This window comes from Danio rerio, chromosome 12 (assembly GCF_052040795.2).
Source record: "Danio rerio strain M-AB ecotype USA chromosome 12, GRCz13ab, whole genome shotgun sequence".
NCBI lineage: Eukaryota > Metazoa > Chordata > Actinopteri > Cypriniformes > Danionidae > Danio > Danio rerio.
The window spans coordinates 50104018-50128173 of NC_141032.1; the positions used below are offsets into that span (position 1 = coordinate 50104018).

Genomic DNA, 24156 nt, shown 5'->3' on the forward strand with positions numbered 1-24156 from the left:
TTCTTGTTTCTAGCAAACAAATAAATGAACAAGAATAACAAAGTAAGTTATATCCAAACACACATGCTGTGCCCCATATGGTCTGAAACCTGACAGGTGGGCAAATCTAAGCTTGTTTTTAATAAAACAAATATAAATCTGCATATAATAAATAATACTGCTAATAATAATAACATTATACAAAAGCAAATTGTCATGAATGAACTGAAAAAGCCTCCCGAGATGAAGGCCTGAAAGTATGTTTTTTTTATATTGATGTAGGCTAGTAAATAAAATTTTCTTAACATTTTAATCCTATATATATATATATATATATATATATATATATATATATATATATATATATATATATATATATATATATATATATCTCCTTAATATTTTAATAATTTTTCATTTGTAAAGATATTTGCTTATTGCTGTACACCCTGTGTCTATTAAGCAGTGTGTAAGCGAGGCTTACAACTAACACTCTCTGTGCTGGACTTTAGACCTGCTTTGATCTGGTCTATTGAACAGTCTATTATAGATTCTCAAAATAGCAGTGCGCCTCAACACGCCTCCCTTTTCAGATCAGAACGCCTATGGGCACACACATGAGCGCAAATGTATTTGCTATTTAAACAGTGTGCTGCAAAACGTCAAAACGACTCTTGCGCCAAGCTGAAGCTAGCAAACAACAATTGCGTCGCGCCTTGCACCGCATTGCACTAGGTGTATGATAGGGCCCCATATATCAGGGTTCCCACGCTTCTTAAAAATACTTAAAACTACTTTCATTTCAGACATATGGATGCAAGTCCTTGAAAGTGCTTAAATTTAATTTGAAATTAAGTTTGTTTTTATTTCAGCAATTGTACTTAAAGTTCTTAAATAAAAAAAAACTTGTACAGTAACACTGAGAAATAATGCACACTTGATCAACCTTTCAGAAACCAAATTTAAAAATCACCAGTATTGAATTCAACAGATTTGATTAAAGTTCTTTGAACATGACATTTGAAAACGATAATTTAAAAAAAAAATGTAAATAAGTGCAAGTCAAATGTTTAGTTCAGTGAAGACTACATATGCTGTGGTGTGAGTTACTAAGCTGTTTGATTTGAAATGAATAGTGCTTTGAAAAGTTCTTGAATCTGCTGATGATGAAAGCGTGGGATGTGCATGTTTCTGCAGTGTGGATCTGTTTCTCATCACCCCATCTCTGTCTGTGTGTTCAGGAGGACTCCGTGCTGAAGACGGTGCGTCTGAAGCAGGAGCACATCTGCGTGATCGAGCAGCTGGAGCAGACCATCGAGGACCTGCGCAGTAAGATCGCGGAGCTGGAGAAACAACAGCCTCTGCCGGAGCGAGAGGTGGAGACACAAGACCAGGAGTGCGGAGGAGAGGAAGGCCTGCACCCAGACGTCTGCCATGTGGACCTGCAGACCGAAAACACCTCGCTGCTGCCGCTGGAGGCCAAATCCGTGCAGACGTCTCCTGTGGACGAGAGCTACAGGTTTAAAGTGCCTCCTGTGGAGGTGCGGAGGGACTCCTTACTGGCCTCTCAAACTGAATCTCAGGCTGCGTCTCAATCGTTTGTGTGCATATGCCAGCAACAGACAAGCACTTCGGCGCCTCCACCGCCTCCACCTTTACCTGGAGTGTGTGCGCCGCCACCTCCTCCACCTCTACCAGGAGTGTGTGTACCAACACCTCCACCTTTACCTGGAGTGTGTCCACCGCCTCCTCCACCTCCTCTTCCAGGAGTGTGTGCAATTCCTCCACCTCCTCCTCTTCCAGGAGCTTCACTGCCTCCTCCTCCACCTCCTCTACCATGTTTATCAGTTCCTCCACCACCACCTCCTCTCCCGGGGATGGGTGCACCACCTCCCCCACCTCCACTTCCAGGACTGTCTGCACCTCCACCCCCTCCTCCTCTTCCAGGAATGGGTGTACCACCACCTCCTCCTCTTCCTCTCACACATACAGGACCAGCACCACCACCTCCCCCTCCTCCTATTCCTCCATCTATGGCTCCTGGAGCCTGTGCGCCTCCTCTTGCCTTCGGTTTTGGCTCTCTGCCTCCCCCACTCCCGCTGGGTCTGTTTGCATTGGGAGCGGTGCAGGAGAAACCTCCTCGTAAATGCATCGTGGAGCCGCCGAGACCCATGAAACCGCTGTACTGGACACGAATACAGCTGCACACCAAAAAGTAATGACCGCTTCTGTTTCACGCTTACACTGTTTACACTTTTACTGGTGCCCAGGAATGAATCGGTTTTCCTAATGCAAACTAATAGGTTGAAGCATAAATGCTGTAGTTACTGTACACTCCTAAATGTTACGGGTAAAAAAATGACAGCTGCGGTTGCCAGAATTTTACTGTTAAAACATGGTAAAAGCTATAAAATTTAATGTAAACTAACATTTTATTGAGTTATAGTGTTTATTAACCAGTTAATTGAAGTACTAACATAGTACAGCTGAATCTGTGTATTCATTTTCCTTCTCAGAGACTCAAATGCTGTGGTATGGGACACAATAGAAGAGCCATCAGTAGATTTCGATGAGTTTGTGGATCTCTTCTCGAAGACTGCAGTGAAGGAGAAGAAGAAGCCCCTGTCAGACACCATCAGCAGGTCAAAGACCAAGCAGGTGAGTCCAGACCAGAGCGGCGTCCGCTGTTATGACTGCGGCTCAGTGCTGTTTACGAATGTCTGGACGCACTGAAATAGTTTCCATCATACAGCTCTGACGTTTGTGTACAGATTGTCTGAGTAAATGTCCGAGCTTTTCACACCGATGTCCTGATCCTGCTCTCCGCAAATAGACTGGTGGGAAATTTGACCCAATGTCCTGTACAAACTAAAACTGGAAACACTCTAGATATGTGTCAAACATTGTAAAAAAATGACAAAGCAAAGCAGCTGATGGAGTATACACTAACCTGTACAGTATTCAGACAGTAGATGGCGCCAAAGAGTCAAAAACGCAAAGCTGACAAAGTAAAACAGATGATGTAATATACACTAACCTGTACATTATTCTGACACTAGATGGTGCCAAAGAGTCAAAAACACAAAGCTGACAGAAACTAAAACAGCTGATGGAGTATACACTAACCTGCACATTATTCTGACACTAGATGGTGCCAAAGAGTCAAAAACACAAAGCTGACTGAAACTAAAACAGCTGATGGAGTATACACTAACCTGCACATTATTCAGACACTAGATGGTGCCAAAGAGTCAAAAACACAAAGCTGACTGAAACGAAAGCAGCTGATGGAGTATACACTAACCTGCACATTATTTAGACACTAGATGGCGCCAAAGAGTCAAAAACACAAAGCTGACAGAAACTAAAACAGCTGATGGAGTATACACTAACCTGCACATTATTCAGACACTAGATGGCGCCAAAGAGTCAAAAACAGAAAGCTGACAGAAACTAAAACAGCTAATGGAGTATACACTAACCTGCACATTATTCTGACACTAGATGGCGCCAAAGAGTCAAAAACGGAAAGCTGACAGAAACTAAAACAGCTGATGTAGTATACACTAACCTGCACATTATAACCTGCAACTGCCAATGGTGACTGTCTAGTGCCAAAGTGTAAGACCTCATTTGGTCAATCTGTCTTCTCTTTAAAGGTAGCCAAACTGTGGAATGATTTACCGGTTAGTTTAAAATCAGAAAGTAATCTAAATATTTTTAGTAGTTTCCTTAAAAAGTGGTTTAAAACAAAACAGCAGTGTTTGCACAAATAGTCTACTGTTAGCTGGTTGGATCATGTCGACTTTACTTTTGCCTTCAGTAATTATATGTAAAGATTTGTAATGTTGTTTATATGTTTTTATTTTTTTTCCATTTGGTCCAATTTTAAGCCTCCTGTGGACAGGTGTTGAGAATTAGCAAGTTTGCTAAAACACTTAAACAATTGCATTTGGTTGGCTAGTGTAATTGTGATGTCCATGTCAAATAAATAAATAAATTCAGACAGTTGATGGCACCAAAAAGTCAAAAACACAAAGCTGACAAACTAAAACAGCGGATGGAGTATACACTAACCTACATATTATTCAGACACTAGATGGCGCCAAAGAGTCAAAAACACAAAGCTGACAGAAACGGAAACAGCTGATGGAGTATACACTAACCTGCACATTATTCAGCTGATGGAGTAAACACTAACCTGCACATTATTCAGCTGATGGAGTAAACACTAACATGCACATTATTCAGCTGATGGAGTAAACACTAACATGCACATTATTCAGCTGATGGAGTAAACACTAACATGCACATTATTCAGCTGATGGAGTAAACACTAACATGCACATTATTCAGCTGATGGAGTAAACACTAACATGCACATTATTCAGCTGATGGAGTAAACACTAACATGCACATTATTCAGCTGATGGAGTAAACACTAACATGCACATTATTCAGCTGATGGAGTAAACACTAACATGCACATTATTCAGCTGATGGAGTAAACACTAACATGCACATTATTCAGCTGATGGAGTAAATACTAACATGCACATTATTCAGCTGATGGAGTATACACTAACATGCACATTATTCAGCTGATGGAGTATACACTAACCTGCACATTATTCAGACACAAGATGGCGCCAAGCAGCCAAAAACACAAAGCTGACAGAAACGAATCCAGCTCAAATATGTATTTATTTACAATATGCTGCCAAAGCAGTCAGAGTTAATGTCTGAGCTTTTCACACTGATGTCCTGATCTTGAGCAGAGAGATTAATGGGAAATATGACTCCATTTCCTTTAGAAACTAAAACTGGAAACACTCCAGATGGCAAATATCACTGTGTGCTCTGAACGCTCAAGCTTTTATGAGATGCCTGTCAAACACAGCAATTTTTCACTTTCATATTCAGTCTGTTTCTATTAACTGGTTACATTTGTGGGAAAGTAAGTTAGCTTTAATCCACCTAAATGAGTTTTGAATAAATGAAATGTCTTGTAAAAGATCTTTTGGAATAATGTATGGAAGTCAGTAGTTACAAGTTTTAAACTTTCTACAAAATATCTGCTTGTTATGTTCAACATACTGTAATGAATTCATTTATAACTGGTTGGATTCACTTGAGGGGCACTAAATTGAGTCAATTTTCATTTTAAATAAGCTTTCAGTACAACTATACCGGCCACTTTATTAGGTACACCTGTCCAACTGCTTGTTACAAATTTTGTTAAAAACGCAAATTTCTAATCAGCCAATCACACGGCAGCAACTCAGTGCATTTAGGCATGTAGACATGATCAAGATGATCTGCTGCAGTTAAAAGTGAGAATCAGAATGGGGAAGAAAGGGGATTTAAGTGACTTTGAACGTGGCATGGTTGTTGCTGCCAGACGGGCTGCTCTTAGTATTTCAGAAATTGCTGATCTACTGGGATTTTCATGCACAACCATCTCTAGTGTTTACAGAGAATGGTCCAACCAAATATCCAGTGAGCGGCAGTTCTGTGGGCGCAAATGCCTTGTTGATGGTCAGAGGAGAATGGCCAGACTGGTTCCAGCTGATAGAAAGGCAACAGTAACTCAAATAAGCACTCGTTACAACCGAGCTCTGCAGAAGAGCATCTCTGAACACACAACACGTCCAACCTTGAGGCGGATGGGCTCCAGCAGCAGAAGAGCACACCGGGTGCCGCTCCTGTCAGCTAAGAACAGGAAACTGAGGCTACAATTCACACAGACTCACCAAAACTGGACAATAGAAGATTGGAGAAACGTTGCTGCTCTGAGTCTCCATTTCTGCTGACACATTTGGATGCTCGGCTCACAATTTGGCCTCAACAACATGAAAGCATGGATCCATCCTGCCTTGTATCAGCGGTTCAGGCTGGTGGTGGTGGTGTAATGGTGTGGGGGAGATTTTCTTTGGGTCCATTAGTACCAATTGAGCATCAACGCCACAGCCTACCTGAGTATTGCTGCTGACCATGTCCATCCCTTTATGAGCACAGTGTTTCCATCTTCTGATGGCTACTTCCAGCAGGATAACGCAGCATGTCATAAAGCTTAATCATCTCAGACTGGTTTCTTGAACATGACGATGAGTTCACTGTACTCAAATGGCCTCCACAGTCACCAGAGCTCAATCCAATAGAGCAGCTTTGGGATGTGGTGGAACGGGAGATTGGCATCATGGATGTGCAGCCGACAAATCTGCAGCAACTGTGTGATGCTATCATGTCAATATGGAGCAAAATCTCTGAGGAATATTTCCAGTAGCAGCTTTTTGAATCTACACCATGAAGTTCTGAAGGCAAAAGTGGTCCAACCTGGTGCTAGTAAGGTGTACCTAATAAAGTGGCCGGTAAGTGTACAATAATAGGGGATTTTCAAGGTGATTTAGTTATATGCGGCTATACTGGTGACAATGTCATTGCTCAGATCAATTCATTCCAGATCAATTACTGTATAAAGTTGATCAGTTATGAATTTTTTAGCTATACACTGAAAAAAAAACAATGTTATTTAATAATTTATTCGCTAACAATTAGCATAATAAATTGGTACTAAATTTGAAAAAAAAAAGCAAATAAATTAACAAGTAATAATGAATTTAATGAAATTTAAATTGTCATACTAAAACATACATTATTGCAGCTTTATTTAGCATTTTTAAAGCTTCATTTTCTTTGTTATATAGCTTATACATGCGTTTATGTAAATAATTTAATAGTCTTGCCATGCACTCACATTTAAATGATTAAATCCATCATAAAATATTTTCTAAAACTGATTATATGTTAGTTAATTAATAAAAAGTGTTTTTGAATCTCACTATGCATAAATTAGCATATTTATGAGCGCCTGAACGTCTCAGTCATGTTGATCCTCAAATTTGGGTGTTTTTATTTTCCCCTCATGTGTCTCAAATCCCACGCTCAAAGCCCTCGTCTGTGAACAGACCTGAGGTTAACCACACTAATGCTCAATATTTGCATATTTACAACTCCTCCATTAACATAACACGTCTTCCGTCTGTGCTACGTGAGTTTGCTGATTCCTGTCATGTCCGTCAGTCAGCGAACGCTTCCAGGCTCAACAGATGTGGCAGCGTTCAGTCTTGTGGTGTTCAGCTTTAGAGGGGATTCTGGGACAGAATGCAGAGTTTCGAGGTGTTTGGCGTCTGTGGCTGCTTTGTTCTGAGGGACACGGAAGTTTTTCGTCTGCACGCTGATGGAGATGTGTTTTATGTCTCCTTTACTGAACCAGCCGCACAAACTCGCTCCTGCTGTTGATTTGTAAAGGGAAATGCGATTAAATGCGCCGTGAAATTAAAATAAAATAATTATGATGTTAGTTTTAAGGATATCTGTTAGCTAGTGTGCTACAAAAAATGCGTTTAGAAAATATAACACTGATAAAAACATTAAAAGCTTGCACTTAGTCACTGAAAATTGTTCAATGATTTTTTTTTTCTCATCACCTCATACTTCAGTTTCTCATCAAATCTTCTGACCAATCGATTGCTCTGTAGTATCTGACATGCCCCACCCCCTTTTCATTGGCTTTCATTTAATGTGCTTGAGCTCATCCACTCTTATTGGCAAAGCTGTGATAAAAACGAAGCGCTATTGGCTGTTTTTGTTAAAGGGGAGGAGCCACTGCATGTCTCGCCCTTTCTTCATTTTACAGTCGAGGTTACGTCAAGCATCAAATTAATAAAAAAGCACAGTTTATGGTGGCTCAGTGGTTAGCACACTGATCCGATAGCAAGATGGTTGCTGGTTCAAGTGTCAGCTGAACCAGTTGGCGTTTCTGTGTGGAGTTTGCATGTTCTCCCGGTGTTGGTGTGAGTTTCCTCCGGGTGCTCCGGTTTCCCCCACAGTCCAAACACATGCGCTATAAATTATAAAAAAAAAAATAGTAGTAAATAATAACTTGACTTCTAGTTGATCATTTGGTATGAGAAGTGGCTTATATGAAAGGTAAAGGCCTCTAGATGACGCTTATTTGAGCACAATAAAATCTGATCATGCCTTTAATGATTTGATTAGGACAGTAAGATCTGACTCTGCTTAGACTAAAGTCTCATCACTGAACAGAAATAATGTCCAGTATAGAATATAAAGTCCTGCTGCAGTGGAGACCGAATGAATATTGTGTCTGACTCCATCATGAGCTTGGAGGACTGCATCCATACATCTCTGACATGACTCACATCACTGATTAATAAAGTCATCTGGGACCTCATGTATCAACGCTGCGTTTGCACAAAAACTTTGCGTGCGTCAGATTTCACGCTCACGTTTGGATTTACTAATGATGAAATGAAGATGAGAATGTGTGTTGCTCCACGCCAACTTCATGCCTGGTGTACGTGTGTTTCTGATGTGTGTTTGTTTTATTTCCATTGGCGACTCCTAGAGGCAATAATGTTAAAGTGCACACTACAAAGTATCTTTAAGCCTACAATGGCAGCTGTATGACACGGGATTATCTGCATGTCTAGCAGGTATATAAGGTTTCCATACCATGCCGTTGACCAGCCAAAGATTAAAGCGCAATTTGCAGCGATCGCCGGTTTGCCCAATCTAATCAGAGCGATCGACTGCACGCACATTGCCATAAAGGCGCCATCTGAAGATAAATTTGCAGACGTGAATCAGAAACATTTCCATTCAATAAATGTGCAAATAATATGTGATGCTCAAATGCGCTTAACATAATACACACACTTATTAATGACTCCTACTTGTCTTCCTCTTGATGAAAAGTAGGCAAAATCTGATATGTAGCGGGGGGAAAAAGAAGAATGAGTTCATCAGACGCTGGATACGAACCAAGTTCATAATCGAACATGTTAAAACATGTTGCCATGCACTTTACGAGCTACGCCACTCACACTGCTAAAGACACTACAAAATTGTACACCTTTACAATCGCACTATTTCTTTTTTAATTCACTCAGTGAAATGTTCAGACCCCACTGCGTTAACTGCATCAGCTAAACTCTCCCACTCGATTTTCTTCATTTGTTATTAATTCGGTAGGACAAACTTGCAAATAACACAGTTTTTCTCCGTTCTACCTTCGAAAAGAGCACCTCCAATTCACCTTCTGTTCAAAGCTTTTTTCTTGCTTGCTTTTGCCTTTGCTTTTTCATTGGGTTTTGCCAAAGTAGAGTCATTAGCATATTCATATTGGGGAGGAGGCAGGGAGGGGTTTTGCGCTCGTGCACGTACGCCCAGTTTCACGTTAATTCGGATGTACAAAGAGAATATGCGTGGGATTCAGCGTACGCAGTGTCTCTTACATCTGAATTTTTTACTGCAGACGCACATTAACAGCTTTGTCTAATTGCAATGTTTAGTATGAATTCAACGCAAGTCTTCGTACATGACGCCCCAGGAATGGCAAAGAAAGCGTTGTTGCAGGACTCCTAGAGTTCATCAAGATTCTTTGTGTTCATCTTCAACGCCTCCTCCTCCATCTTACCCCAGACATGCTCAAAATGTTCATGTCTGGTGACTGGGCTGCCCAATCCTGGAGCAGCTTGACCTTCTTTGCTTTCAGGAGCTTTGATGTGGAGCTGAAGTATGAGCAGGAGCGCTATCCTGCTGGAGAATTGTCCCTCTCCTGTGGTTTGTAATGTAATGGGCAGCACAAATGTCTTGACACCTCAGGCTGTTGCTGTTGCAGATCTCTCGCACACGCCCATACTGAATGTAACCCCAAACCATGATTTCTCCTTCACCAAGCTTGACTGATTTCCGTGAGAATCTTGGCTCCATGCTGGTTCCAAGAGGTCTTCTGCAGTATTGGTGATGATTGGGATGCAGATCAACAGATGATTCATTGGAGAAATCCCCCTTCTGACTATTTTCCAAACGATCAACTAGAAGTCAAGTTATTATGTGTTGCTCTTACAACTGAGATCAAGACAAGACTTTTGTCAGGCAGTGTATATCAGTGTCCTTCTCTCCCTCAGGGCTAATTTATACTTCTCCATCAAGCACATGCTTATGGTCATAGCCCAGTAATAGTTACTGAATAATTTGATCTACGTTTACAGTTCATGAAATGGAAAGAGGACACTTTAAGTAAATATTGTCAAATATTAGATTTTTTTATTATAAATTCTAGCCTCCAGTGATCAGCGTTCATCATGTTTGAAGGATCTGGAGGTAATTTGTCTCACCGAAGGGCCGTTTGACCTGAAAAACATCATCTCCTGTTTAATGGAGAAGAAAACGGCCCCTCATGTTTTAAACATGATCTCAGAGCGAATAATGAGTGAAATAATTGGAGACTGGTTTCCGCATCTGTCAGGAGTCGCCCAGCAACTTTCCTTTTGATGAAGTAGCATGTTTTGTTTGGTGTAATTGCTTGCAGTTGATAAGTGTAACTGGAATGGGTGAGCTGTTCTGGGTTAGTTCTTTGCTTTCTGTCTCCCGTGAGTGTGTGGATCTGATTCTGTCCAGTTTTTGTTTCATGTTTGCGCTCGTGTTTTTGGCAGCGTGACGATGGAAAAAAAAACTCTTAAACAGGGTTCCCACGGGTCAGGGTATTTCTGGAAATCATGGAGTTTTATTAAGTCTTTTCCAGACTTAAATTTTGATCATGGAACAACAACAATTGCTTCAAATTTCTGTTTCTATTTATCAAAACAGTTTTTTTTTTTATACATGGTATATCATACTGTCTCACCTCTATTGTTTTGATTGCTTGGTCAGGCTATTTATTGAATACATTTTCTTTTACACTTTAATATAAGTCACCAGATCTTACCTGTTAGCTAAGGCTTACATATCCGCATAATATTGACCTTATTCTTCAATGCGGTAGTGCGCTCGTTTTTGCAATTGACTTGCGATTTCAATTGACTTCCGATTCAGCCGCCTATGGGAGAAATGACTAAGAATAATAAATCACAGAAAATGGTCAAACCGCTTGCTCTACAAACAAGTGTTTGCATGATTATGCAGACACAATTCAATAATATAATAAAAAATATCAGTTTGCAACATCAAGCAGCAAAACGAGCTGTTTTTAACGTCTAAAAATAAATGGAAGTGAAGGAGACCGGAAGTCTCCAGCCAAAAAGATTCAAATGGCTGCACCTACTTGTACACAGATAACAAGGTGAATACATTTCAGTGTTTCCTCTAGGATTTTTTCAGATTCTGTTGGGCATTTTACACAGATCTACAACTACATGTGGCATTATTTCATTGACAAATGTCATGGGTGCAGTATTAAGTCCAGATGCATTAATGTAATAGCCTACGAGCATGTCAATTTCTGCTTGAGCGCCGATTTCGTCTGTTCGTGCACAAAACTTCTTGTGTGCCCTCAAATAAACGCTGCTCAAGATCAGATTTTCTTGCGCGCTCTTAAATAAACGCTACTGAAGTGTGATTTAGTGTGTTTATGTACAGAGTATGTCTCCAGCATTGATTAGATTTGCTAGGAATATTTATGAATGTCTCTGATAGACTTTTTGGAGCGGACCTTGGCATTAATGCATCCTGAAGTAAAGTGAAGCTGCTATAAACTCCAGCAAGATAAAGTCATTATATGCAGCGCCACAGACCTTTATCTATAAATAAAGTATAATTATGGAAACTGTGTTCATCACAACTGAAAGCTACGCCGTGTTTGCTGGTCTCACGCACCTGTCAGTCAGTCAGTCAGCACGTCATCTTAAAGGGTTAAACAGAATGCACAGCACTAATACAGTCACAGAAAAGTTTGCGCTGTTATTACTTACTTACCTTTACATACGATTTCAGTGCGAGTTTAACCCGCTATTTAAAAAAAAACACTGAATATTTTGAATGAGAAGCTGTAATGTAGCCGTGGAGAGATGAATTTTGGTGTGGCGCCCTGCCACAGAAGAATGAATGTAGCAGAAACCATGCATTTTATAAACTTTGGCTTCAGAATAACCACTTCAAAACCTGGATGTTAAAAAGTAGGTGACAGAGAAGCAACTGTAGATGTTTAAGTTGATGTTTATCATGGAGGCTATTAAAGCCTTTGACTTGAACATCATAAAAATTACATTCAAGATGAATCCATTTAAAATCATGTTATTATTTTTATAAACTATTATTATTATATACGTTATTATTATTCTGATGTTTTATTTTTGATGTACAGTTCAATTCATGTTTATTTCTATAGCTCAGTGATTCTCAAACTTTTTTCATCAAGTACCACCTCAGAAAAAATTGTTTCTCCAAGTACCACCAAAATGAACAGTAGCAACAGTAGTAGTACAGTAGCGTAGTAGGTCCAATAAAGCAGCTACAACTCTGCATAGTTAAAAAAACTTGGCAGATTACGAAATACAGGCTATATGTCATATATGGCATATTATATCCATCATTTTTGATAAATTTTGAAATGTGTGTAGCATGTACATGACATATTTCATTCCTCCGCGTACCACTAAAGGAAGCCTGCGTACCACTTGTGGTACACGTACCACAGTTTGAGAACCACTGCTATAGCTCTTTTACAATGTAGATTGTGTCAAAGCAGCTGAACACAGAAGTTCTAGTAAATTGAAATTGTGTCAGTCCAGTTTTCAGAGTTCAGTTCAGTGTGGTTTAATTTTCACTGCTGAGAGTCCAAACACTGAAGAGCAAATCCATCCATGCACAGCTCTACAGGTCCCAAACCAAGCAAGCGAGTGGCGACAGGAACAAAACTTCACCAATTGACAAAAGTGAAGGAAAAAAATGCAAGAGAAACCAGGCTCAGTTGGGCACGACCGTTTCTGTGTTTCGTAGGTTGCTACTCGACCATTAACCGTTTTCTCAGAGGGTGACAAGCTGAAAAAACATCGCTATTGTTTTAATTATGAAGAAAAGTACAAAGCACTGGAGTGTTGGTGTGTTCTGTCTAAGAAAACGAATCTTACCGAATGTGAATATTCCACACAAGCTGAAGCTGATCAGTCAGTTCTTGTCATGTCACTTCTGGTGTGTTCCCGCCCGGGGTTCATTGGTGCGAGCGTGCCACGATGCTTTTGCGCGCAAACCGAGCACCTTCATTGGAAACAACAAACTTGTGCAAACTCTAGAAATACACGATATGCGAATGGCCCCTAAAAGGCTGCCGGCATTTGCAATCTCCATCAGTTGATCTTCTTGCACAGACATGCTGGATTCACCTGATTTGTTGACAATTTGTTTGACAATTTGATTAGTTTCTTTCCCCTTGGCAAAGAAACTTTCTAAAGACGTCTGTTTCTCACTCATTTTGCTGCTTTTGGGTTAAATTGGGGCGCTAAAGTGACAGAGATGTAAGCGAGAGAATACAGTCATTTTTCAGTATAAAAGACAAAATAAAAGATCGTTCAGACTCCAATAATAATAAACGGAAATAGTAAATGATTTCTTGTGCAGGCTGGTACCAATTGATCCATAGACCGATGGTTGAGGACCACTGAGCTAGGAGATAAAATGAACTAAGGCAACATAATCATTCTCCTTATTGTCAACTGCTAAGAAATGTTTCAAATATGACACGACCCCCCACAAAGCTCGCTGAGGCCCTCTTGTGGGCCGGGACCCCCCTATTGGGAACCGCTGCTTGAGAGCATTTGGATTTCAAAAGCATTTGTGTTTTTTGTGTATGCTAATGCAAAGAGATGTGTTATAAAGTGTTAAAGTGTTTGTCAGAAGGTCAGGGCTGGTTCTGGCTTTTGTGGAAATCTCTGAAATCTCCACATTGAATGCAGACTAAGGGTCAGATGTGTTTGTGTGAGGTGCATTGTGGTCTGGTTCCTCTGTGACGTCTGCTGATGGATGTGTTTGGGTTTGCATGCGCAGACGCTCCTTCAACGCAGAGCTCTTTGTCGTCATTGCTGATAAACATCACCACTGCATGAATTGAGTTTTGTTGTTTTGTTTTTTTTCTAATTTTGAGATGCGTTTATAGTGGCATAATTAGCAAAAACACACAATTACAAACATACAGACGCTCCGTCCTGCTGTAATGATCCACTCGCCTGAGATCATCAGATCAAACTATTGCATGGCATATCACATTGCATCATTTAGCATGCTGTCGAATGTAATATTGTTCATCAATATCATACTTTAGGTGTTGGTGATTTGACAATGCAGTTGCACTAATGACTGGTGTGTGTTTGTTTCAGGTGGTGAAGCTTCTGAACACCAAACGCTCTCAGGCCGTGGGGATCCTGATGTCCAGTTTACATCTCGACATGAAGGACATTCAGCACGGTCAGCAGCTTCTGCATCATTATCACCAACTAGAACATTACAATCTTAAATTGTAAAAATCTTATCATAATTGACAAAAGCTTCAGCTAGTTGTCACTGCAACATTTCTAGCTTTGTGGCACTAAATGAAAGAACATTAATGTAGACGATTAAACAAAAAGCGGTATATGAACTATAAGAACTGCAAAGAATATTTAAACTTGTAAAATATGCAACATTCAGACTGCGGGTTCAGAATTTGATGCATCCTCTTTTATATTTTGAATTGTATTTGATTTAAAAAGTATTAGTTTTATTAGTTTGTTCTATATAATGTAGAAATAAACTCATAACAATTATTTCAATGAAGTCTAATTCAAAAAATAAAAACAGTCTACATGAACACCAGTGCATGCATTTATATTATTGCACTGCTTTCTGTTATTTTTCCATGCTGTTATTGTCGTGATTCAGCACGAAGATTACATCGAAACTCTTGATTTCCTTCCGATCTGCTCTTGAGTTGAAGTTCTCCTGTTAAGCAATTGGTCACATGACTTCTGTCGGACGGACAGATGGTTTACGGTCACCGGCAGGTCGCGATGCACGTAAAGCTGGCGTTTGGGTTTCCTGTTTTCTGGCGTTTGGTTTTCTGCTTTGAATGCTCGTCCGGGCATTGACGTGATCTCTCAGTCACGGAACGTCTGCTGTTCTCTGGGTGGCAGAGAGCGTTTCCTGATGCTCTGATAGCCTGAAGGTCACGGGCGGCTCTGGGCAGCGTCTGCATGATACCCCATCAGATCAGAACGTATCAGATGGACCCTGAACATGAACCAGCTCTGAGCAAACTCATGCATTCACATTACTCTCGCTCGCTGTTGTTTTTAGATGAATCGTTCTTGCTGCTGGATGACACACACATTCATTCACACACACACACACACACACACTAAGATGTACACATATAAAAACACTTAGCATTCCGATTTAAACCTGTAAAAACACACAACGTTCAGATCTTCAAACATTTAAACTTGTAAAATATGCAGCATTCAGACTTGAGCGTAGATTTGAAGACTTGCATTTCCATCATACAGTTAAAAATGTACTTGCATCTGATTTTAAATGGTGAAAATACACACATTGTAGATTTAAATGTGTAAAATAACTCCGCTTTGGGGTGTATACAAAAACATTATTATTTTAAATGGTGAAACTGCACAAGTTTTAGATTTAAAAGTGTGAAAGCACGATTCTTTAGGATGTAAACAAAAACATTCAGTTTTGGTTTAGAAGCCTAAAAACAGCTTTTGCATGTAGAGCATTTAAAAACTCTCAACTTTCAAATTTTAAATGGCATAAAATTAAGTACTAAACTATTAGATTTAAATGTGTAAAATAACTAATCTCAAGCATTTCAATGTCTAAATAATGTGCATCCAGAAACTATTCATAGCGCTTCACTTTTTCAACATTGTTTTATGTTACAGCCTTATTCCAAAATGGATTAAATTGATTGATTTCCTCAACATTCTACACACAATCCCCCATAATGACAATGTGGAAGAAGAGCTTTTAAAATTGTTGCAAATTTATTAAATTTTAAAAAAGCTGATAAATCACATGTACATCAGTGTTCAAAGCCTTTTCTCAATACTTTGTTGATGCACCTTTGGCAGTGATTACAGCCTTAAGTCTTTCTGAATATGATGCCACAAGCTCTGCACACCTGTCTTTGGGAATTTCTGCCCATTCCTCTTTGCAGGACCTCTCAAGCTCTATCAGGTTGGATGGGAAGCGACGGTGTACAGACATTTTCAGATCTCTCCAGAAATGTTCAATAGGATTTAGGTCTGGGCTCTATCTGGGCCACTCAAGGATATTCATGGAGTCATTGTGAAGCCGCTCCATTGATATTTTGGCGGTGTGCTTTGGGTCATTGTCCTGCTGGAAGATGAAGCGTCGCCCCAGTCTGAGGTGGAGAGCACTCTTGTGCAGGTCTTCATTCAGGATGTCTCTGTATATTGCTGCATTCATCTTTCCCTCTATCCTGACTAGTCTTCCAGTTCCAGCTGCTGAAACACATCCCCACAGCATGATGCCAACACCACCATGCTGCACTGTAGGGATGCTGTTAGGCTGGTGATGAGCGCTGCCTGCTTTTCTCCAAACGTAACGCCTGGCGTTCACTCCAAGGAGTTCAATGTTAGTCTCAGCAGAGCAGAGAGTTTAGTTTCTGATGCTCTGAGAGTCCTTTAGATGCCTTCTGGCAAACTCCAGGCGGGAGTGTCTTCTGTCTGGCCACTCCTCTATACAGGCATTATTGGTGGATTGCTGCACAGATGGTTGTCCTTCTGTAAGGTTCTCCTCTCTCCACAGAAGAACGCTGGAGCTCAGACAGAGTGACCATCAGGTTATTGATCACCTCTCTGACTAGCGCCCTTCTCCCCTGATCACTCAGCTTAGATGGCCGGCTAGCTCTAGGAAGAGTCCTGGTGGTTAAACATCTTCCACTTACGGATGATGGAGGCCGCTGTGCTCATTGGAACTTTCAGAGCAGCAGAAATGTTTCTGTAACCTTCCCCAGCCTTGTTCCTCGAGACAATCCTGTCTCGGAGATCTCAATTTAGAGCTTCACGCCAAAGGCTGTGAATACTGATGTACATGTCATTCTTCAGCTTTTTTATTTTTAATAAATTTGCAACAATTTTAAAAACTCTTCACATTGTGATTTATGGGGTATTGTGTGTAGAATGTTGAAGAACGTCTTGTGACGTTGGCAGAATTTTCTATCTTAATTTTTCTATATGATGTTGATTGATTGATTCCTGTCTGACGTCTGTTTGTTTCTGTGTCTCCAGCAATCCTGAATCTGGATAATACCGTGGTGGACCTGGAGACGTTACAGGCCCTCTATGAGAATGTAAGCATCACAAATCATTTGCACAAATCAAATGGATGTGTTTGATAGACGCACATTTTTATGGTGGGCTTGAAGGGATAATTTTACCCAATTTTAATTAATTAATCATTTTGCAGTTGTTTTAACCCCTTCCACAGCGCCCCGACGAGGTCGCACTAAGGTGCTATTTTTTCCACATGTCAATTTTTATGAATAGATTACATCAAAAAGGTCAAGAGTAGTCTTGAAAAACTCCACATCAGTTTAAAGCTACATCCCCTAAGCACCAATTGCAGCTAGTTGTTTTTCAGTGGAAAGCTTATAAAGAATGTATTTGCTAAATTTGTGTAAGTTTTGCAGAAAACGCTTATTAGATATGGTGTATATATCATGCAATAACACACACACACACACATTCATTGCTGTGCATCACAGTTTATTTTGAAAGGTAAGAGTCCACGGATAAACATCCCATCAAGCACATTTAGTCCACTGACACAATAGCGTTGAATTATGGGTGGTTATTCATTTGTTTGTCACCGTTTCTGCCGGAGACCTATTGTTTACACGGTTTTACCATGGTACTTACTAGGGCTGTGCCATTAATCGAAAATCCGATTTCGATTTTGGCTTTTAATGATTATGAAAAACCATTAATCGAGATAAACAATAATTCCATCACGTACCGCCCCTTTCCAGTTGTACACGTGTGAAAACTCTTTGCCTCTGCAAAGCTCAGTTCCACGTGTAAATGACTGAAAGCATGTGCGGTAATGTAACTTTAGCAGCACGGGATGCGCATCATTCATATTTTTAAAAGCGCAAAAGAGTACATGCTGTACGTGCTGTTAGACGACACATCTAACGCGATCTTAATGTGAGCGCTTTAATGGTCAAATACATGCACATTTGTGTCAGAGCGCGGTGTTTAGTGATTATTCATATTAACCCTCATTTGTGTAATAAACGAACAAGTGAGAATCAAAAGACACGAGAAAGAGAAACCATATCAGAGCCGCACTATTCTTAAAGTGACAGCGTGCGATATTCCTGCTGCTGCCGACTGTTTTTATTATTAATCAATAATAAAATCAAAAATACAGTGAAGATGCTTTAAGCACAGTTTAAACAACAGATTTAATAACTCATTTCTAATAACTGATTTCTTTTATCTTTGCTATGATGACAGTACATTATATTTTACTAGATGCCAGAGCGTGTGTGTGTATACTTGTTTTTGTGACATATCAGGACAAAAATCTGTATAATGACATGGGTGTGACACGGGTATTACAAAAAGGAGGTGAAATATGAGGACATTGGTGACGTCCTCATTTCTCAAAATGCTTATAAATCCTACAGGATGAGTTTAATCAGAGAGTAAAGCTGCACACAGTCTCCTGTGATGGTTGGGTTTAGGGGTGGGATGGGGTGAGGGCAATACAATATACGGTTTGGACAGTATAAAATGAATGGAAACCTATGTAATGTCCCCACTTTTCACAAAAACAAACGTGTGTGTCTGTCTGTCTGTCTGGCTGGTCACATGATGTGCATCTTTTCAGAAACGCTAGGTGAAATGCTAGTGTGGACGCGGATCTTTTACGTTCTAAACGAGGCCTTATTTTACATCATCAAAGGGGTATAATAGGTCTCCTTTAAAGGCAGCTGTACAAACATGCCACTCCATTTATTTATTGTGTAACACTCTGAGATTAGAGTTGGGCCGATAGATGATGCCATCGCTGATGGCTGACAAACTTCACGATGTTGAGGTGGCATCGCAATCCATCGCCCCGCCCCAAATTTATATTGATATAGAACTTATTATTTGCATGTCATCTTAATAGCAATAACGGTCTTTTCATGAGCTGTGTTAAATGTTACATATAGCTGCCGCTTGCACGGCTGACAGCATGGTGAGGATTAAATGAAGGATTATCCAGCACATCTCACGCTTATAATGTGTAGATTCAGTGGCAAACGCTGTTACCTGCAAACCCCGTCCCACAGACTTTACAGTGAACGGCTTTAGTCATGTTCATAGCTGACTTGAAGCAGTGGAAGTCTGCTGTCAACTCATGGAAAAGTGTAAACGGTGGATTAACATTTGGCACATGATCACTTATTAGATGTGCCATTATTAGTAACTGTAGGTAAATCTGTCAGTGTTGTTTTCATTCTCTCATCTTCAGCGCTTCACATTTTCACTGTTGTATCTCAGTCATCTGAAGGCAAAAGGCATTGACTGAGTGATTGACAGCTGATATTAACCAATCATTCGCGTTCAGTTCTAGAGCAGTGGGCCAATAAGAAGAGCACAAAGGCGGGGCAAGCATTGCAGGCTTTTTTACTTCACCAAGTAGTTCACATAACTGTTTAATCTGTTCCTGAGTGCTGCGTTTGGCATTTTTGAGTGCAAAGATGCATTCTGCATGAATGTCTACTAAATCTGCGCATGCGGTGAGGATTTTGCAGTGAAAACGGTGAAAATTTATGCAGTCGCCCAAATGCTTCCAAATATATTTTAAGGTCGCATAGATAAAATTTCGGGCGCATATGCGACCAAAACAGTCGAGCCCTAACATATTTACTTATTATTTCCTCATAATAATAATAATAAAATAAGGAAGTTATCAACAATCACAATACAAATTACAGTGAACTCCAACCGAACTCTCGTCTCCTCCAATAGCTGTGGGGAAAAGCCATTATAACAGCAGATCACTCTGCCTATTCATGTCCCACGGAAAAAAAAGTGATTGACAGGTGGTCATTTGTTTATTTAAACTTTATTTATTTATGGTTTGATTATGGGTAAAGCAAAGACCATGTGGGTCAGGTTGTGAAAACGTTAGTCTACAATTAATTAATTCGTTATTTATTAATTGATATTTAACAACGACCCCCACCCTCGACGACGATGCCATCGTCTATCACGATGTTTCACATTAAACATCGTACGATGCCAGATTGGTCAACATCGCCCAACCCTATCTGAGATCATGCATAATTTCCAGTCATCTTGTCAACACTTCAGTTAAATGAACTGAGGCTGCATTTCTGTGTGTTTGCCTCTGGGCAGTGTCATGCTAATACTTCATATTTGTGTGTTTGAGTGTTTTCTGTTAGAGTGTTCAGATCAAATGCATGCACAACCAGATACGTTACACACTAGAGCACAAGGAACACATTACAAAGCCCTCATACGTGCCAAATTATTATTCAGATAGTCCTCAAATTGATCGTCTGCCCGTCTGTCGAGGAGGAAACATTAAGATGTTTTCGTCTGGCTCTCTGCGCAATTATGGAATCCAGACCTGCTTGAATGACAAAAAAAGAAAAGCATACTCTGCGTGTTTTAGTCAGACTCCAGTATAATGCAGCTAATGATCGCGCTAATGTCTTTTTTTTCCCCCTCGTTTTATGAGTGTGAGTTTCCAGTCTGGCCCGCGTACAGATGTCAGTCCTGTGTGTGTGCATATCAAGCCACGGCCGCTCGCTGTCGTATCTGTATATTGTCTTTTGATATCGCTCTCCGAGTTTGCGTTTGAAGGCAAGCATTGAAAAGCTGCTTCATATTAAAAGTATTTACACTTAAAAACGCAGTAAATGGGATGCAGAGCGTGGCCCGTGCTGCAGCGGCCATCTAATCACTGCGTTTGAAGTGTGTGTGTGCGCAGTGAACGGCGGCTGTGATGGATCTTGTGATGATGCCTAATGGAGCCGAGAAGTTTTCCAGAGTTTATATTGACGCCTGAGCCGTACGCACGGCGCGCTCCTCAATGAAAGTGTTTGTCTTAGCCTCATTTTTCCTCTCCTTCTCTCTTGTGTCTGCGAAAAGAGCCGTTTGCTCTCTTTGATCACCTTCCTGATGGCCTTCGAGCGCTCGGCTCTGTGTTTCTGTGCCGTTTGATGTCGGCTGGTTTGTTTATGAAGGTATTTATTCTGCAGTTCTGCTCTGAGCCAAACTCTGCCGTCTGGTTGGCAAAGGCTCATTCCTGTACACAACTCAGTTGCATTGTAAACCACTTATGGACCACATTTTGAGCAAACCATCTTCTATGACTTCTACACTACTTGACAAAAGTCTTGTAGCCTATTTAAGTTTTAGGAACAGCAAATAATTACTTCTAGTTACTTATTTGGTATGAGAAGTGGCTTATATGAAAGGCAAAGTCCTCTAGATGACGCTTATTTGAGCACAATAACATATGATCATGCCTTTAATGATGTCATCAGGACAGTGCGGTCTGACTCTGCTTAGACTAAAGTCTCATCACTGAACAGAAATAATGTCCAGTATAGAATATAAAGTCCTGCTGCAGTGGAGACAGAATAAATATTGTGTCTGACTCCATCATGAGCTTGGAGGACTGCATCCATACATCTCTGACATGACTCACATCACTGATTAATAAAGTCATCTGGAATGAAGAAGAAAGCCTTCCTGCAGGACTCCCAGAGCTCATCAAGACTCTTTGTGTTCATCTTCAACGCCTCCTCCTTCATCTTACCCCAGACATGCTCAATAATGTTCATGTCTGGTGACTGGGCTGGCCAATCCTGGAGAAGCTTGAACTTTCAGGAGCTTTGATGTGGAGGCTGAAGTATGAGCAGGAGCGCTTTCCTGCTGGAGAATTGTCCCTCTCCTGTGGTTTGTAATGTAATGGGCAGCACAAATGTCTTGATCTCTCAGGCTGTTGATGTTGATCATCCACTCTGCAGATCTCTCGCACGCCCACATACTGAATGAACCCCAAACCATGATGTCTCCTTCACCAAGCTTGTTTAACAGCAGACAGAGATCTAGGCTAGTTTTTAACAGCAGATGACGCTTTAGACTAGTTTATAACAGCAGACAGTAATCTAGACTAGTTTATAACTACAGACAGTACTCTAGACTAGTTTATAACTGCAGACAGTACTCTAGACTAGTTTATAACTGCAGACAGTACTCTAGACTAGTTTATAACTGCAGACAGTACTCTAGACTAGTTTATAACTGCAGACAGTACTCTAGACTAGTTTATAACTGCAGACAGTACTCTAGACTAGTTTATAACTGCAGACAGTACTCTAGACTAGTTTATAACAGCAGACAGTACTCTAGACTAGTTTATAACTGCAGACAGTACTCTAGACTAGTTTATAACTGCAGACAGTACTCTAGACTAGTTTATAACAGCAGACAGTACTCTAGACTAGTTTATAACAGCAGACAGTACTCTAGACTAGTTTATAACTGCAGACAGTACTCTAGACTAGTTTATAACTGCAGACAGTACTCTAGACTAGTTTATAACAGCAGACTGTACTCTAGACTAGTTTATAACAGCAGACTGTACTCTAGACTAGTTTATAACTGCAGACAGTACTCTAGACTAGTTTATAACTGCAGACAGTACTCTAGACTAGTTTATAACTGCAGACAGTACTCTAGACTAGTTTATAACTGCAGACAGTACTCTAGACTAGTTTATAACTGCAGACAGTACTCTAGACTAGTTTATAACTACAGACAGTACTCTAGACTAGTTTATAACAGCAGACTGTACTCTAGACTAGTTTATAACAGCAGACAGTACTCTAGACTAGTTTATAACAGCAGACAGTACTCTAGACTAGTTTATAACTGCAGACAGTACTCTAGACTAGTTTATAACTACAGACAGTACTCTAGACTAGTTTATAACTGCAGACAGTACTCTAGACTAGTTTATAACTACAGACAGTACTCTAGACTAGTTTATAACAGCAGACTGTACTCTAGACTAGTTTATAACAGCAGACAGTACTCTAGACTAGTTTATAACAGCAGACAGTACTCTAGACTAGTTTATAACTGCAGACAGTACTCTAGACTAGTTTATAACAGCAGACAGTACTCTAGACTAGTTTATAACTGCAGACAGAACTCTAGACTAGTTTATAACTGCAGACAGTACTCTAGACTAGTTTATAACAGCAGACTGTACTCTAGACTAGTTTATAACAGCAGACTGTACTCTAGACTAGTTTATAACTACAGACAGTACTCTAGACTAGTTTATAACAGCAGACTGTACTCTAGACTAGTTTATAACTGCAGACAGTACTCTAGACTAGTTTATAACTGCAGACAGTACTCTAGACTAGTTTATAACTGCAGACAGAACTCTAGACTAGTTTATAACTGCAGACAGTACTCTAGACTAGTTTATAACAGCAGACAGCGCTGTTTTTAACAGCAGACACAGCACTAGATTAGTTTTTAACAGCAGATGCAGCACTAGATTAGTTTTTAAGAGCAGATGGCGCTCTAGATTAGTTTATATCTGCAGACAGTACTCTAGACTAGTTTATAACAGCAGACGTAGCACTAGATTAGTTTATAACAGCAGACAGTACTCTAGACTAGTTTATAACTACAGACAGTACTCTAGACTAGTTTATAACAGCAGACAGTACTCTAGACTAGTTTATAACTGCAGACAGTACTCTAGACTAGTTTATAACAGCAGACAGCGCTGTTTTTAACAGCAGACACAGCACTAGATTAGTTTTTAACAGCAGATGCAGCACTAGATTAGTTTATAAGAGCAGATGGCGCTCTAGATTAGTTTATATCTGCAGACAGTACTCTAGACTAGTTTATAACAGCAGACGTAGCACTAGATTAGTTTATAACAGCAGACAGTACTCTAGACTAGTTTATAACAGCAGACAGTACTCTAGACTAGTTTATAACTGCAGACAGTACTCTAGACTAGTTTATAACTGCAGGCAGTAATCTAGATTAGTTTATAACTGCAGACAGTACTTTAGACTAGTTTATAACAGCAGACAGTACTCTAGACTAGTTTATAACTGCAGACAGTACTCTAGACTAGTTTATAACTGCAGACAGTACTCTAGACTAGTTTATAACTGCAGGCAGTAATCTAGATTAGTTTATAACTGCAGACAGTACTCTAGACTAGTTTATAACAGCAGACAGTACTCTAGACTAGTTTATAACTGCAGACAGTACTCTAGACTAGTTTATAACT

General features: G+C 40.1%; 1 protein-coding gene and 1 long non-coding RNA gene across 8 annotated transcripts in view; one reads left to right on the plus strand and one right to left on the minus strand.

The window, feature by feature from the left end:
- Positions 1 to 24156, plus strand: part of fmn2b (formin 2b) — a 98772-nt gene that overhangs the window by 33594 nt on the left and 41022 nt on the right. For all 7 annotated transcript variants that reach the window (XM_087277011.1, XM_087277013.1, XM_087277010.1 and 4 more), the window contains 4 exons: positions 1221 to 2194; positions 2496 to 2637; positions 14157 to 14244; positions 17085 to 17146. In XM_087277011.1, the coding sequence (XP_087133137.1) occupies positions 1221 to 2194; positions 2496 to 2637; positions 14157 to 14244; positions 17085 to 17146 (1266 nt within the window). The remainder of the gene's footprint in view (positions 1 to 1220; positions 2195 to 2495; positions 2638 to 14156; positions 14245 to 17084; positions 17147 to 24156) is intronic.
- Positions 2221 to 5170, minus strand: LOC147834598 (uncharacterized). Its single transcript, XR_015504757.1, has 3 exons — positions 4560 to 5170; positions 3545 to 3908; positions 2221 to 3456 (listed from the first exon to the last, which is right to left on the minus strand). It is a non-coding gene; the product is annotated as an uncharacterized LOC147834598 (long non-coding RNA).